We start from the raw sequence: 17,716 nt of genomic DNA on the forward strand, positions 1-17,716 counted from the left end.
TTTTAAATTTAATTGGTGATAGGGTTGGTTATAACCCACTACTTTTTATGTATTAAAATAAATACAAAAATCTAGAAAAAAGAATGAGAACTTTAGAAGTTATTGAGAGGGTCTCTGCTAAAAATCCCTTCTGCAATACATATAAACTAGTGGGAATACCCGTGCTATGCACGGTGCTGACATTATTGGAAAAAAAATAAAATGGTGAACAAATAAAGGTGAAAAAATTTTACCAATAAAATTAAAATATAATATCTGTTTAACAATAGTTTGAAATATAATAGAATGTATATATCATTCAAGAACCGTCTTTTTTCAATTGTATGAGAATTTTTTTTATCATTGTATGAGAATTGTTAACAAAAAAATACAATAGTTAATATAGAATAGCATCAATAGAATTTAATACAATTGTGTTATAATCAAATGAAAAATACGCACCAATTGAATTGTTATTAGCACCCATAGTTAATGAAGTAATCCCTATATAAAAATATTTTGGTACATGTAGTAATTGGTAATCTATAAAATAAAATAAATTGCTAAGTTGTCTATAAATAGCATCAATAGAATGTAATACAATTGTATTGTAATCGAACAATTGTAATACAATTGTATTGTATTGTATCTATAGTTGATTTAGCAAGATAGTGCAGCCAAAAAATGTATATGTAAGATGTGTATGACGATATAAGAAACTGTATATTTACCATGATCATGCAAAATCATTGGTGATGTGGATGCCTGGCGATCTTGAGGATAGTTACATTTTTCATTTCTTTGATCTAGAAATAAAATATATATTAAATTAAAAATCAATAGTTTATGTATTTATTTTATGTGTAAATAGTGATATATTGTATGAGAACTGTTAACCAAAAAAAATAATAATTAATATAGAAATAGCATCAATAGAATTTAATAGAATTGCATTGTAATTGACAGGTCGTCAGCCTGTGCAATAATAAAATCTGCTCAAACTAAAAGTGATTTCTGTAGATAGCGGTAAGCAGGGTCGAATCCACAGGGACTGGGAGTAATTGTTTCTTTTCTAAATTCACAGTGACAAAGGGGGATGTTCTTTTCTCAGGGGTGACAATTTAAACAATTAAGAATAAAATCCAGTAGGCAACTAAAAATCAAATGGCAATTCACTAAAACCAAAGTAATATTAATTAAAGAATCTAGCCAAGAAATAACTTCAGCAATGGTTCACCTAATTGATCATCGAAGCAAAGGCAATCCCAATTATTTACCAATAAATAGGTTATAACTACCAAACAAGCGATGGCAGTCAACCCCTCCTTACTGTGTCGGTGATCAAGGTACGCCCGTTAATCACTGCTCTAATTGAGAAATAATCCTAGGTACGCCCGTAAAATTTAATTCCCCAATTGCCTTACGTATTAGAGGAGCCCTATTCTAACCAAATAACACACTACCAGGGTTATTTTAGATTAGCCCGCGTATCCCCCTGACACGAATCTAATGGTGCCAGTTGTCACTATTTTGAGGTAATTAAACAATTACGGATTTAATACCCCAATTGACAATAGATTACCAAATCAACTAATTATCCGGATCCAAGACAATCAATTAATTAAATAACCATAAGCATAACAATCAGGGAATACACGAATACCAATAAATAAAAGGGAAAGATTAAATTAAATCGATCTCACAATTTTCAGGTGCCCCAAAGCATCCGTCGTTTCTTGACTAGAACGAGGGGATTAGCTCATATTGGATGAACTAAGCCCGTGGGAAATTTCAGCAAAAGTCACGGACATTGTGTGTATTTCAAGAGCCGCAATTCGTCAAGCACTTAGAAGGCGAATGTAAGGCACGGGTAACAACTGAAGCTTTCTAATTGTTCCTAGCATTCGTAAAGCAAATTCACTCCAGAAGTACAATAAGGAAAAGTCAAAGAAAGTGGGCCTTAATTCCTTGCTCCTGACATGCGTGGAGACAAGCCAATGCAAGACTACAATAAACCAACAAGGAAAAGTCAAGAATTGGAGCTAAGCTCCCCTGCCATGCGCAGGAGTCCCAAAAGCAAAAAGTAAAAACTTCAAAGAAAAGTCAACAATTCTCCTTAAGCTCCAGACCGAAAAACTTCCCCACTCAGCTCTCCCCTTTTGATCCCTTTTTCTTCCTTTTTATTGCGGCGGCTCACCAGGAGGGACAAGCCCCCCGTCCGTCCTTTCTTGCGGAAATTACAAAAATGGGCATCATCTTCTTTTCCAAAAATACCCCTGGAACAAGCTTAATCATCTCAATTCTTTTCCTGCCAATTTGGCACCTGTCATCATATTTATATTCTACTCCCTGAAATAAACGTCAAATACTAAAAGTGAGTAGAATCCAGCAAATAAGTCCGCATCAAGTCAGGTAATAGGAGGAATTAATAATAAAATAAATGAATAAATTGCAACCTATCAATTCCCCCCACACCTAAACCATGCTTGTCCCCAAGCATAAGAATAGTAAACGAACACCAAAATTCGATGATGGCCATTGCCCAATCTCCTATATTGCCAAGATATTCCAGAGAAGAACATATATCGAGCATTGGTGATTAAAATCCAAGAGCATCCCCCCGATTAGCCCCTAAACTGCAAATTCCTTCAATTTCCGGGTTAACTACTCTAAGAAAAGGGAATGGCGCACAACATTTATCAGCTAATGGTCCAGATATTCACACAAGTCTCCATATTAAGTCCATGAACCGGCAAGCCTTCCCATTATTCATTCTCTCTTTTTTTTCGTTTTTTTTTTTCAAAGAGAATAATAATTAACACAAAAAGACTTAGTCGTTAGCCGTCGGGGCCTTTTGACGCGAACTCCAACATTTTTAGATGAAAGAGCCCGGTTACTCAGCTCCTACCGCTATACGACCACGTACTCATATAAAGTACCACATTTTGACGCGAGAATCGACACTTTTAGGTGCCGATCCCCGGTTACTCAGTAGTAACTTAATAGCGGAGTACAGTCAAGCTTATTCACAGCCAAACAATGCCAGAAACACATACTAACAACACTAAGAACCACAAACAGGAACAGCTCGCCTCATTATTGCCAAACATAGAGAACTGGAGTCAATATTGGACCAGTTCACATCGAAATGCCAACAGTCATTCCCTATGCCTAGAGAAATTAACACAGAAATCAAAAGAGCCAAGCAATCCGATATTCACCCGGGAGATATTCTGGATCCAACCACATTAACCCGATACATTTTGTATTTTAAAAACTTGGCAAAAGTTGACTTGGAGTCAATAAGTCACATCTCAATTTTTTAGCATTCACATGAAGGGTAAGCACCAAGAAGAAAGAACGAAAACGAGCAACTAGAAATAAAACTAAGAAATACTACTAAAAAGTGGAATAATTTTTACTTTTTTCTCTTTTTTTTTTTATTTTATAAGGCACTAGCACCACCTTAGATCCCCCCACACCTATAGGACACATTGTCCTCAATGTGACAAATAACCAACAAAAGTGGATGAGAGGACAGTAACACTTCCCTGAAATCCGGTCAAAGAGGTGGGCGGGGCGGAGCTGGAGGAGCAAAGCCCGTATGAAGCAGAAATTGCGCCAAATTCTGCGCTATGCCAGCTACATTGAGGTCGACGTTGAGCGTTCGAGCCTCCAAATTCTGAACCTGCTCCCGTAGTTGCTGTCATTCAGTTGTCCCACGTGGTGGAGGTGGCGCAGAAGATGACGGCCCTGCGGTGTCCTCGGCCGACCCTGGGAATGAAGAAGGCCCTGCCCGGGTCGAATGGTGCCCACCCGGGGCTCGAGGTGGTCCCGGAGGGGTAAACTGGTAGGATCCATCAGGCAGGCGCTCGAGGACTCCCATCCTCTCTAAGCAATCCTCATCCAAGAGCTCCATCTCGAATGCCAAATGTAGGTCGTGGTCTTCCAGGTTAAGAACTCCCAACTCCGTCGCTAAGTGGGTAATGTAGGACCCAAGAATCAGAGGTTTGTTCTTCTTGGTCAAAACAGTCTTGAACTGCGCCGCCAACCAACACCCCAAGTTGACCTTGATATTGTTCGTCATACTCCAGAGGAAGAAAAACTCAGGACGAGAGAGTATGCCGGAGCTGTCCTTGCGCCCCGAGTAGCTGTAGGCGAAGAATCGCTGAACACAGCGGGCAGTGGGATCCTTAAGAAAAGAGCTCCTTGACCGGGAAGGATCGTAGTGTTGCGTATCGACGGATATATCCTTCCACACATCATGGTATCGGGAGAGGAATGGCTCTATGTAGTCACAGGCACTCTCCGCATACTCCCTAGTCTCAGCATACTCTCTAGTAATAAACCCAAATGCCAGATTGAATTGGGTAATGGAGAAATTGAACTCTCGACCCATGAGACGGAAATGGATGACATTGGGTGTTTCAACGGTGAACCTCGGGGGCAACTCAAACTCAAAGGTCGCATAAAACTCCCGAGTCAGCTCAACAAAGGCGGGACAAAAGATATCGAGATATGGGCGCCACCCGATGGCCGTAAACATCTGCTCGACCTCCTCTCGTATACCGAGGCCCATCATGGTCAATTTGCTAATAGTCTTACAAGGTATGATACGCCGCTCACAGACTTTAGCATATCGCTGCTGATCGGCAGGTCTAGTGAAAGTTAGGTGCCCTCCAAAATGAGCTGGGGTATCTACATGAGCACCCCTGCCCCTACCCAAACGGGTTCGGACATTAGCAGAGTAAGGTAGGTTGGTAGGTGTATTCACAGGAATGGATGCCTGTGGAGGGGGCTGAGAACGAGAGGCTCTAAACCTAGAGGATGATTTCGGTCTCACCATGTGCTCTCAACAGTTAGCTCAAATCTACAGAAAATCCAACAGGTATAGAAACCAGCAATAACAAAGCAAAAATAAAAAAATAAAAAAATAAAAAAATAAAAAAATCCCCCAGTAGTAACCCAGCCAATAGCAAACAAAAGAGTTCCAGCAAGTAATCAACAAGCAATTCACACGGCCAGCCCCTCTAAATCAACAAGCAATATCAGAAATAACTCAACTAAAACCTCAAGAGAAACCCCAGCGAGTTACCCAGCACTTCAAGCAATATCCACAAGCAACGTGATATTCAAAATGTCGTCTCCCAATCGAACAAATAATCATAGCATTGCAACACACTCAAAATTTCAATAAACGGCTCCAGTTGGCCAAGAAAAGTGCTAACTCATATTCAGCAGTAGTAGTGCAGCAAGGGGACAGTAACAATGCAATAAACACAGCTACTCAGACAGTCAAACCAATGCAGTATTGTAGCTCACCCAAAATCTCAATAACCGGCTCCAGTTGGCCAATTAATTGCACCATTGCACTCAATTCAAAAGGAGCAATAAATTCAAGTGAGAATATTCCAACCAATGCCCCTCTTTTTTTTTCTTTTTTTTTTTTAAAGACTGAATGCACACTTCAATCAACCGAAATCGTAGTGAAAGTTTCAAAAGTCAACAAATCAAGCAATAACAATCCAGATTGGACAGTGACAAAGGAACTCCAAGCTTTCAGCTCCCAATTAATCAGCCAATAAGAGAGGAAGAATTCAACAGCTAAATGATGTCCAACAATGGCAAACGAGGAAGCACCACGCAATATTAGAAAGTGGAGAATAAAGGCCAAATACCTCTGCCAGTACCTCGGAATTCGGCGGAGAGAGCAGCGGCAGTGTCGTGGAACTGGGGGGAGAGAGAGAGACACACAAGCGGCCTGCGGTGGGGTTCGAAGACGGGTGGGCAGCGACGCACGGAGCTTGGGCTCCGCGAGCTGATGGTGGCGGCGGCAGCGGAGAGAGAGAGAGGAAGAGAGTGGCGCGCGGTGGAGTTGGAGATGGCGGTGGGCACGGGCGGCGGACAGAGCAAAACAGAGGAGAAGAAAGAAGGAAAAGAGAAAGAAAGAAGAAGAAAGAAAGAAAAAAAGAAAGAAGAAAGAAGGGAAAAGAAATAAGAAAGAAAAAGAATGTCTACGGTTAAAAGGAAAAAAAAAAATTTATTTTTATTTTTATTTATTTTTTTTTTAAGTCAAGGAAACGCGACTCGAACTAATTAAATGAAAACAATTACAGAGAAGTGGTTACCTGAACTAAGGAATGCAGTTTTAAATGCTCAAAAGTGCCTTGACGATTGCACATATGTCAGGGGCTTGGTGAGTTTTTTGCTCCTCTTGAATCATTTTCTTTTTTCTAATTGTAATATATTACTTGCAGGTGTTAAGTAGGACTTGGCTCTAACCTTTCGTTTAAGTACTTTAAGCAATGAACTATTTATTCCATGAGTTGAATTGTGCTGTTGCTAGATAGATGAATCACGTAGTTGTAATTGTCATTGTTGATAAAGAAAAGAAAGGCTAGAATGCAATTTTGCCAAAAGGATTTCTGACGAAATTAAAAATTAATCCAATTTTAATAATGGGCGTATAGTGCCTTAGTTATTAGTAGTATCTGAATTGTTTTTCTCCAATTATAAACCATTTTTAATTATTTTTTTTAATTATCAAAAAATCTTTTTTTTATTTCATGCACGATCATTTTTGGAATAAAATTATGAAAATAACTATCGTAACACCTATTTTATGTGATAAATGTGCAATAAAAAATAATTAAAAAAATTTCAGTAATACAAACAAATAAATTTTTATAATATACAATTTATGTTAGAAATAGTAGAACCCTCAATCATGAACCTATACCATCCGCAATTATATAAGCAAGCAATACATTTTTATCTTTGATTTACAGTGTAACAATAAGCAAACAACCGTTCATAAGATTTTGTAAAAAATTTTCAGAAATAATGGATGATCAGAAAATCAATGCAATATCATTCATGACAAAAAACAAAGCAAAAACAAAACATACTTAAAAGGCAGAGGGGACTGACCTGAAAAATTAAGCTGGCCGCAAGAAGGTTGATTTCTGCTGGAGTCTCTGCACATAATATCTTCCACTACTGCTCACAAAAGAAACAAAATCAATACATTTACAAAATCAATAGAGAATCTAAAACAAATAAGAAACTGAGAGAGAGGGTGAGGGAATTAACTCGATAAGTTAATTAAGTCGATCAGTAAAAGAAGAATTTGTAGGAGTAATTGTATGATAAATTAAGATAGTGGGATAGTGGGAGTGAGATAGTGGAAATATTGATTGGTGATAAGGTGATAGTGGGATAGTAAGAAGATTGATTGGTGATAAGGTGAGTTATAACCCACTACTTTTTTATGTATTAAAATAAATACAAAAATCTAGAAAAAAGTATGACAAGTTTAGAAGGCATTGAGAGGGTTTCTGCTAAAAATCCCTTCCTGAATACATATAGATATAAATATAGATAATTGCAAGAAAGGGGTTTTTCCTTGTATTTTATAATTAAATTTATATTAGCCACAGTTTCATAGTTTTATACATTACTTTTGCGCTGAAATTGGAAATCGACTAAATCTCGACTTGAAAGCATGAACGTCAAGTATTTGAGCGTCGCGTAAGGATTAGGGGATTAGTCGGGCCTGGTAAGGATTGATCCGGACATTCCTGTGTAAACAAAAAAAAAAAAAAAAAAAAAGGTATCTGAGCGCCCGGCAAAATCAATTGACTGCCACGACATAATTAAAAATAACCGAGTCCAGAAGTGAACAAGTCCTCTCGTGTAGGAATAGCACTTCGTTTGTCTGTCGGGCCCTGATCGAACTCGCCAAGTTGATGGAAGAAAACGAGAGAATCATAGAACAAAACGAAAAAGAAGAAGAAGAAGAAGTATTAGCACAACAACAACAAGAAGTGTGGAGTTGGGGCGCAGGTACAGAAGGACAACTGGGAACTGGAAAACTCCAAGATGAACATAATCCTCAGTTACTCAATTCCCTCTCTTCTTTTGCGGGGCCCATCTCTCTCCTCTCCTGTGGCGGCGCCCATGTCATTGCTCTCACCCCTGGTTTGTATACATAACATTTTCACATTTTCTCTTTTTTGGGTTCAATAAAAATTAAATCTTTTTTATGGAATTTATAGGTGGAAGCGTGTTGACATGGGGGAGGGGTACTTCGGGGCAATTGGGTCATGGGGAGATGGTTAATGTTTTACAGCCCAAGGCTGTAGAGTCTTTGGAAGGCTTTGTCATCACTCACGTTTCGGCTGGTTGGAATCACTCGGGATTTGTTTCAGGTTTTTAGACTTTTTTCTCATTCATGCCTTCAATTCAATTGAATTAGTACTTGAATACTATAATCTTAAAGTTCGAATTTTGGACTTATTTAGTTAAATCAAAATGCTGGATTTCATGTCATAAGCTCAAGTGCCTTTATGGAATGGACTATAATCTCTTGGTTTGGCTTGCTTTTCTCCGAACTTGTCAAAATTACCTTTCAGCTGAATGTTGAGCTTTCAGATTCTCTAGCATGTGTTTCATGCCTGATTATGTCAACTGAAAACCTTTTTTTTTTCCCGCTAATCCGGAACTATTTTCAATCGTGATTCCATCATCAGCTATAGCAATTCTATGTATTTAACTTTATTAGCTGACGTTCAAGAAAGGTCCCTGAAAATTTGCAAATTCATTTGGTGTGGTCATTTGTATAGTTGCCTTCCATTGTCTTGCTTTTGGTGAAATTCCGTAATAAATTTCAGACAAGGGTTACCTTTTCACTTGTGGAGATGGCTCATTTGGTCAGCTTGGACATGGTGACTGTACATCACGGTTTTCACCAGAAAAGGTATCATACTTCGAGCTGAGGCATGTTACGCAAATTGCATGTGGTATGCGCCATTCAGTAGTGCTGGTTAAAGGTAAATATAATCACCATTGCACTAGTCATTGCCAGTCTTGTGTCTGTTACGAGTTAATATATATGCTATTAGAGAAATGTACATGTGATGTGTTAGAGAGCAGTCCAATTTTTTCACACTATGCCAAGTTTTGAAATCTGAAATTTTGTTATGCAGATCATTTAGGACAGCAAGTACATGGATTCGGTTTTGGAAAGCGTGGTCAACTAGGTATATCTAATGAAAGACTCCAATCAGTAAGTCTACCTCAGACCTCCGTGGGATTGAATGATGTCAAAATCGTGAGTGTTTATGCAAATGGAGATCATAGTGCAGCTTTATGTGGTGAGTTTCAAAAATTTCTTTCATGGCACTTGATAATTCAGTAATTTCTTGTGGCTTGGATTGCGCCATCTGTTCCTCAAATATTTAGCTGTACAAAACTATTTTTTTTCCTTTCTTTATTCTTTTTATTCCTTGCATTTTTCTTGCTTTCTTTTGTTAAATGTGGCATGTTCTATCAGCCGAAGGACAACTATACACATGGGGAAGGGGATTCAGTGGTGCCTCAGATGTGCATATTCCGCAGTGTGTTACCACACGTTTGTCATTCAGCACTGCTGCTCTAGGGTGGAATCATGCTTTACTTTTAACAGGTACCTGCTTCTTGTCTAGTTTTCTTTTTCATATCCACCTCCAAGTTGATATCACTCTATGTATCTGCTGAAAGTCTTCCAAACTACTTGTGAACAATGTTGTTGTTTCAGGTGATGGGGAAGCCTTCATGCTTGGTGACTATGGCCATGGAATTCTTAGCGACCCTCAGATGACAAGAAGCAGAAAAAGTATGTTTGAGAATGCAGATTGATAATATATAGTGGCTTTAGAGTCATAAAGCAGTTATAAGCTTAATGTGTAATTGACAGAATGCTTAATCTGTGACTGGAGTTCGTTATTATTTTTTTTTTGGGGGGTTGGAATCAATATGTGTGAAAATGTTGAATGAGATTATTATCTATTTGAATATAATGTACTTAGACATTATATTTTAACAGCTAATTAAGTAACTTTCCACCATAGGATAGACTAATTGTCTTTGTCCTCATCCTGAACTTATCTAAGGTTGTAAATATGACAGAATAAATCTGACCAGTCACCAATGAAACATTTATCTCTAACAAGTTCTATCATGGCTAGGATTATATCTGTAGCTGCCTTCTTGAATGCAAGTGTTTTAATTTTTTTTTTAATTTAAAATTTATGGTTATGACAGAAGAATCAGATAAAGATGCTGTATGGAGAATTCCAGGGCTTAATGGATTGAAGGTTCGGCAAATTGCTGCTGGAGCTGAGCACTCTGCTGTAGTAACTGGCAAGTTATCATCAAGAATTTTGTTTGAAAGTACCATCCATCCTTAGCTAGCTTATATATCTCCTATATTTTATAATGTGTTGCAGATGATGGATCAGTTTTGACATGGGGTTGGGGTGAACATGGCCAGTTGGGATTGGGAGATACAGCAGATCAAACTGGCCCTCACGTTGTAAGTTTTGGCAAATTAATTGCTCCTCAGCATCTTGTTTGTCAAGTATATTGCGGAAGTGGGTTCACTTATGCCATAAGAACTCCTGGTACGAATTCTAATGTTTGACCTGGCTGCATTTGGGATCTGGAGATGTTTTTGACCTAGATTGCTAGAACAAGACGCTAGCTCACGTAAGAGATGATGATCCTTTCAAGTTTGCCAAAAAATTGGTTTTTAATCACTTAGTACTATGTCAACAGCAACTACAGCTACTCACTCAGTTCTATGTCGCTTAGATACCATTAACTGCGCTGCCCATAAACAGCTTCCTGATATGAGGCAAGGGCAAGTGCAGCTTCCAAATGGAAACATGGGTACTGGTAGCAAGAAACCAAGTTATGCAGGTGACAGTATTGAAAGAACTGTGAATTGGATGTATTCTTGATAAATTCAGAGTAAATATGAATAAAGAGGGATTTAAAACAATCGGTCTTGCAAGTGGAAGCTTCAATCATTTGATTCAAGCAATCGTTTTGTAATTCTGGATGCTGGGTGGTCAAGACCATTTCGTGTTTGTTCTGAAATTTGTCCAAGGTAGGCAGTCATGGGGAAGGCCACTGGCCAATTTCGTGTTCTCTTCTTGGTTATATGCTTATGGCTGCTTTCATATATGCTTAATCAGATCAAGCGCTAAGTTATTGTAACCAGCTTTCCTTTATTTAATAGCACTAAATGTAGAAAGAGGTTTAGTATTCTTTAAAGCAGTTGTAACAATCTGAGAGTATTTTCTTGGTCTTTTGGCTTTCAACATTAAAAGGGATATTTGGCAGCATTTCATTTCCTAAATAGATGGTCCTATTAACCAACTAGTTTGGTGGGTTGGCCACGGTGAATCATAAGATGCAGGTTCGGAGTTCAAATCTCTACATTACAAAGGGCGTGTAGCATTGCACCCCTTCGATCTAAACACTCAAGAGGTTGGTGCTGTTCCCTCTAGTCCCTTGGCCCAATTAGGCTATCCCAAGAGTAGTGTGAAGTTGACAATTTGGCTCAAAGATCCCAAAAAAAAAAAAGAAAAAGAAAAGACTGCCCTTCTGCTTTCTTACCGTAGCTATTCTTGTAATGTTGTCTTACAAAATTAGAGTCAATCAAAGATCACCGAGACATATTCTTTTGCCTGAAAACTTGCCAAAACCTGTACGTACTGAGCAGTAAGTTTATGATAAATAATCTGTAAATAATTCCTACCAGACCAAATACATAGAACTGAATGAGAAACTGTGCAAAAAGATCAAAATATGTATGAAAGATTCCAACTTGGAAGTCGAATTATGTACAGAACTGAATGAAACTTGAAATAGGGAGAAAACTCATTACAAAGTAAAAGCTAAAATTGTGGTATTACAAATTTGTGTAAGACCAAAGGGTGTCGAAAAACTAGTGGTCTGTGCATCCAACAATCAACCAGCCCAGTATCATCTCTGACTCACGCACAAGACCAAGGGTTGCCCAAGTTTGAGCTTTCTTCTAAGTTATTATAAGTAGATTATTCTCATATCCGTTGTTATTTACAATGGGACGCAGCGGATCTATTCTCCATTTACCATCAACAATGAATTTGATCTGCAAAATAACGGAGGGTAAATTGTCCATTTGTAACAAATTTTTTTTTTTTTTTCAAATCATGACCAACAAAATGTTTAAAACATACCTCATATCTGCCGGGATACAGCCTCAGGCAGACAGAAAAAACACCTGTTTGCGATTTTTCCATCTTTCTCTGCAAATGTATAGTCGAGTACAAGTGAGCAATCAATATATGCAACTCAATCACTCGTACAAAAAAAAAAAATCAATGTCAAACTGTGCACGCTAGCCAAGCAGGCGAACCTCAATACAATTATTTTAAGCTGTCATTAATTCTTATGCCGTCACATCTTTTGTCAACAGATTTTAAGTTTTTCATTTCCTTCTGAAGAGGCGCCAGTGAGGGCTAGTCTGTCTGCTAAGTTGGGGAGAAGGATGTAGATAGGATAGCAAAGGGGATCTATCCAGTTTGGTGAGTAAAAGTTTCAGGGTATAAGCATACCAAATCAATCATTTGAAGAAAAAATTCTGAACCTCACGTCTTAGCAATCACAATAGGTAATAATAACAAAAGCACCAACAATAATATTAATAGCAATAATAACAATCACTAGAATTGTATTTAAAGACAAGCAAACCTGAGTTGTCCAACCATCAAATGATCCTGCTAAGAGAACCTCTGAGGCTGAACTAGGCCAAACAATGTAGGCAGTGCGAAGAAGTGCCAAAGTTTTACAAGCACCATCAATTCTCCTCTGTTTCTCTTCCAATATCTTTTCTGCATCCCTGCAACAGTATGAAATGGACATGTCACACACTTTACAAAAAAAAAAAAAAAATCAGATTTGTAAATCATCAAACAAATTAAGACATGCTCACCTTATTGCTAATGCCATTTTCCCTTCTACAACAGCCAATTTTGCACGTATTGACCGTAATCTCTCCTGAGAACTCATTAACTCATTTTCCTGGAACTCCACTGCATCAGAAAGTGTCTGCAAGTCCCTGGAAGAGTTTGCAAGAACCTAAAAAAGCGGTAGCTAGCAGTCAAAGACAAGCACGGGGGAGAGATCCTCTTCAACCTTGAAAAATAGATAGCTGATTTAGATCTATTGTTGAGTAGGGCATGCTTCTAGGGTTGTGTAACTTCATCCTTTTTGTGGTTGAACATGGTAAATAATTGATTAGCAAGTTGTATTCAGCATTCTTACTTTTCATCCTTCCTTAAAGCTGCTCTAAAACTTTTTTATTCTGTTTTGTTTGGGAGGATAGTGGGAGGCGGGGGTTAATGTAATGTACTTTATCAGCAAAAGCTACATTTGTTCACACATAAGCAAACTATATGAAAATCTGCAAAAGCAATGGCACTACACCTGTCTATTCATATAACAAATCAAAACAAGCTTATGTAAGCTTGTACTTTATGAAATAGGCCAGTATCATAGAAGATAGCAGATGGCACTTCTAAAACTACAAAACTAGATTGATGAAACAAAACGAAGAATGTGGATTTCCCTGTTCAGAGAAAAAACTGGCCTTGCAAAGATCATAACTAAGAGTGTTTGATACCAATTCCCCATGCAAAAAGTATTCTTGCTACTCTGGATTTGAGTAGCAAGAGATCAGTCATTATCACAATCATAACATTAAAAATAGCAACAGACAAAATGGTTTGGAAAAAAGTAGCCAGAGTCTTTAATTACACTAACTGTATAGCATAATCAAGGGTGCCCCTAAAAATCCAGAGTAGTGGAATAATGTACCTCCTTTGAATTTATTTCCTCACTCTTGAACCTCAAAGAATTAAGTGCAGAGGCAAGCTCCAGTTCTAGGTTCTGAAGACGAGTTTGTATTAGAGTATTGTCTGTCTCTTTCAATTTATCCAAAGCTTTAGTAACATCTGCTGCCAGTTTGATGATCTCATATTTTGAAGCTTCTCTGCTATCTTCTATTTGGTTTTTATTGTAAGAAATTTCTGCAGCTGCAATTTTTAGGAGGACATCAAAAGTCCATGTGACGAAACCTTAAAATAAAGTTCAAAATGGGAAACAATGTACCTTCGAATTCTGTGTTGTTGAAACCAGCACGGTTTAGACTCCAACTTCTCCATGTGTCCGGCTTAGTATAATGCTGGTGATTGCCATCTGCACTACTAGTTCTGCCTTCATTAGGACCGTGTGATGTACATCTGCTGTTTTCTCCAGGGTCCATTCTGTCTTTTACAATTTAACCAAAACCACATATATGTTTTAGAACTCAAACAAGGAAGTAACTTTGAAATGAAAATAGAAGCCCACATAATCATATTATCAATTCTTAACCCAAACAAGTTGTTAAGATTTTCTACTACTAGTCTATCAAAAATTTACATTACTAAACTTGTTCTACCAAATGTACAACATATTATAGAGTGATTGACTTCTGAAGGTCATGCACCCTGTGATAGAACGTCTATTGAGGCATAACAAGATCAGATTTCAAGTTTTGTCCAATAATTTTTTAAAAGGAACAAGTGCACTCCACCAACTTTATAGCTTATGAGACGAACATGGATTCTGATGTCATGCAATCATGAAAGAATGAATTAAGGATTAAATAGATCTGGTCTGAATTATTTCCTCAGGGGTTTATCAAAAATAAACTACGAAGAAACCGACAAGAACAGCTACAACTTAACCGTATCCTTGAGGTTTTGCAAAGAAAATGACAAAAACAAGTACGACTTACCTACATCTCTAGAGGTTCCAAAGTAACCGTTATCCCCAGGAGCATGAGTTAGGTATTCAGGCATCCCCAAATTAATACCAAAAGATGAACTCCTTTCTTTCTCTAAACGACTCAATATGCCGTCAATCCCACTATCTTCCTCAACCCCAATTTCTCTGAACAGACAGGCAAAGGCAAGTAATTGGTGAATACAAATTCCCACAGAATTGTGTGTAATTCCCACGAATAAAACAAAGAAAACGGACACTTTACACTGATAAAAAAAATAAGAGGATAAACATTAAAGAAACACACTTTCAAGAAGCTATTATTTTTGCAAAAAGGAACCTCACAATGGTCTACCAGAGGAGGAGGCAGAATGATTAGATGAAGCTGAGGATTCCTCAGATAGGGAACTATTGCTAGCTGATGAAGAAGGCCTAGAACCAGCTTCATTTTCTCTCAAGGAACCACCGTCTTCACAAGTCTCAACTCTCTTCTGAAACTCCTTAATATCAAAATCCATCCTCAACGCCTCATCTCGTTTAACATTCTGTTCTTCATTTCCCTCGTCGTCAGACTCCCAACCCAGAGTAAACCATCCAGCCCTGTTCTTTATAGCCTCGACCAAATCCAGTCTTCCTGCTTCCACCAACTCTTTCTTGGTGGGAAAGTACCCAGGCTTAGCTGATTTCTCCATGAACTCCAATATCTCCTCCTCCAATTCACTATCTCCTTCTCTTGCCGACCTTTCTTTACACCAACAACACCAAGAACTCTCCCAGAATCCCCCCCTTCCCAGTTCAAGAAACCCAACAAAATCACTACTTTGCCCCGTAAAGCTTTTTTTCCTAACTTGAGCCCTCTTTCTGGTGTTTAAAACAAGACATATTGGTGGGATGTTCAAATGAGAAACGGGTTTTGGAGGAAAATGGAAACGGAAATGGATTGGAGTGGTCAGGGACAGCATCGCACAGGCATTTCGTCGAACAGGTTGAGCTTTGCTTTCAAGAACAAGAAACGCCCGCTTCTATGCTTTGTTACTAGGGTAGAGCGCGCGCGCGGGAGAGAGAGAGAGAGAGAGAGAGAGAGAGAAGGAATAGCAGTGAAGCAACGAACAATGTTGTACTGAAAAGCGGAGCAAGCATTTAATTCAGTGGCGTCTTCTGTATAAACCGCCTCACTATAGTAAACTACTTGATCCGTATAGTTTTAGGGAAAAGTCTGAAGTAACGAGCGTTATGATAACGAAACTGTTTTTACCTGATATAACAGGTAAAAACACTTTTAGCGACCATTTGATAACCTGTTATACTGGTCATCTAAATAAAATAGTACCTAAAAATATGGTTAGTAAGTTTTACATTAAAAATAGTAAGTTAACTCAAGAAATTAGTAACTTTTATGTCTCAAACAGTAAATTTGAAGAAATATGGAACTTACTTTTTTTTTGGAAGTAGATAACTACTCTATATCTAAAACTTACTTTTTGGAGAGTAAGTTTAGTTCAAATAATAGTAAGTTTTTATAGACTAATAGTAAATATTGTTGATAGAATAGTAAATTTGGGTTAATCATCAAAACTTACTAGTTTATGGCATAAATTTACTATTTTACTTAAAGAAACTTATATGGAACAAGTATTAGGAAGTTTATTTGAAATAATGCTAAGATTTTTTATTAATAATTGAAACTTAGTATTATAGTTAGTAATTACACGTAATGTAAATATATGATACACAATTGTACGTATCATTTATAAATGTTATATGTTTTAAGCATTTTAAATAAACTATGAAAACTTTTTTTTTGCATATGACCTTATAAAATATGTAAGAATAATTTGTCATATTATAAATTTTGAATTATTTTTGAATTTGTAAAAGGTTAAAAAGTTTGGATGACAGTAAAAAAAAATCTTTTGAGTTATATATAGAATTGCACTTATCTATACATCACAATTTCCATATATGGACACCGATGAATATAATAAAATGGTACGCAATTTTCATATATTAATGCCTATGAATTTAATAAAATGGTAAAATCTTAATAAATTTATTTTCTGGGTCACAAGTATAAAAATTAAAGTTGTATTAACATAGAATAATCTTTGAAAATTATAGTAAAATTACCCATATGTTAAGTTTTGTGACTTTCAAACATACTTTGTATCATTTACATTATGGATTTGTATCCATATGTTTTCTATCAAACTCTTTTTTTATTGGCAAATGGTAAGTAAATTATTATAAAAGGGCATTTTATAATAATCATAATTTTTAATAGATGAATTTTATGTAAACTGTTAAAATTATGAATTCACAAACGACTAAATCTGACTACTTTATGACACATATTAGTCTAAATGACTAAAAAATTACTGTAATCATGTACACGTTGATTGTTGAATTGAAATTTCTTTTATTACTAGTACAAGTTCTTCTAATCAAAGCAAAATAAAATCAAATATCTTTTCCTTTTGTATGCAATAGTTATGCTTAATAGAAAATTATTAAACCATTTTTACAGTACATAATTTCTCCTAAAATTTGTAACATTTACCATGACCTCTAACCTTGACATTGTTATTTAATTTACCTTCTAAATTTAATTTAATTTTCTTATATTAATTGTTATACTAAATTTATAATTTTTGTTATTATATTATTTCTCATTTTGTTTAGGCTTTTACTCTTATTATTTCTTGTGTCTCAGATGTAAATTTATTAAAACTTTATCATCTTATTATATTCATAGGTGTTAATTTATAAAAATTTTGATATATGAACAAGTAATATTCTATATATAACTAGGAAGATTTGTTGTTATTATTATCCAAACTTTCAAACTTTTCAAAAATTGAAAATAATTAAAAACTTATAATACGACAAAATTTTATTACATATTTTACGAGATTATGTGAAAAGTCAAACTTTTTTCCATAGTATTTTAAAATATGTAAATAAATTTTTTTAAATGTTAACTATAATCTTGTATTATACAGGTATATTATGAGTACTTACTAACTAAGGTACTAAAAATTAATCATTAATAAAACATCTTATCGTTATTTCAAATAAATTCCCTAACACTAGTTTGAAATAT

At 36.5% G+C, this 17,716-nt stretch overlaps 2 protein-coding genes across 3 annotated transcripts; one reads left to right on the forward strand and one right to left on the reverse strand.

Moving 5' to 3' along the window:
* The first annotated feature begins 7,464 nt into the window (after positions 1-7,464).
* Positions 7,465-11,099, forward strand: LOC113753353 (ultraviolet-B receptor UVR8). Of its 2 annotated transcripts, none has more exons than XM_027297484.1 (9): positions 7,465-7,494; positions 7,592-7,959; positions 8,037-8,189; positions 8,652-8,810; positions 8,967-9,134; positions 9,314-9,445; positions 9,557-9,634; positions 10,063-10,161; positions 10,248-11,099. In XM_027297484.1, the coding sequence occupies exons 2-9, from the start codon at positions 7,728-7,730 to the stop codon at positions 10,439-10,441; spliced, it is 1,215 nt and encodes a 404-aa protein (XP_027153285.1). In that variant the 5' UTR covers positions 7,465-7,494; positions 7,592-7,727; the 3' UTR covers positions 10,442-11,099. The 2 variants fall into 2 exon arrangements, with proteins under 2 accessions (XP_027153285.1, XP_027153286.1); XM_027297485.1 differs by having other exon boundaries at positions 10,066-10,161.
* A 505-nt stretch (positions 11,100-11,604) lies between these two features.
* On the reverse strand, positions 11,605-15,703 carry LOC113753778 (protein PTST homolog 2, chloroplastic). The gene is made up of 8 exons (XM_027298018.1): positions 14,962-15,703; positions 14,630-14,784; positions 13,960-14,118; positions 13,666-13,883; positions 12,782-12,927; positions 12,541-12,688; positions 12,027-12,095; positions 11,605-11,938 (listed from the first exon to the last, which is right to left on the reverse strand). Exons 1-8 carry the CDS (start codon positions 15,576-15,578, stop codon positions 11,843-11,845), a joined length of 1,608 nt encoding a protein of 535 aa, XP_027153819.1. The 5' UTR covers positions 15,579-15,703; the 3' UTR covers positions 11,605-11,842.
* Positions 15,704-17,716: the final 2,013 nt, after the last annotated feature.

The sequence above is a fragment of the Coffea eugenioides genome, chromosome 11 (genome assembly GCF_003713205.1).
Source record: "Coffea eugenioides isolate CCC68of chromosome 11, Ceug_1.0, whole genome shotgun sequence".
Taxonomy (NCBI): Eukaryota; Viridiplantae; Streptophyta; class Magnoliopsida; order Gentianales; family Rubiaceae; genus Coffea; species Coffea eugenioides.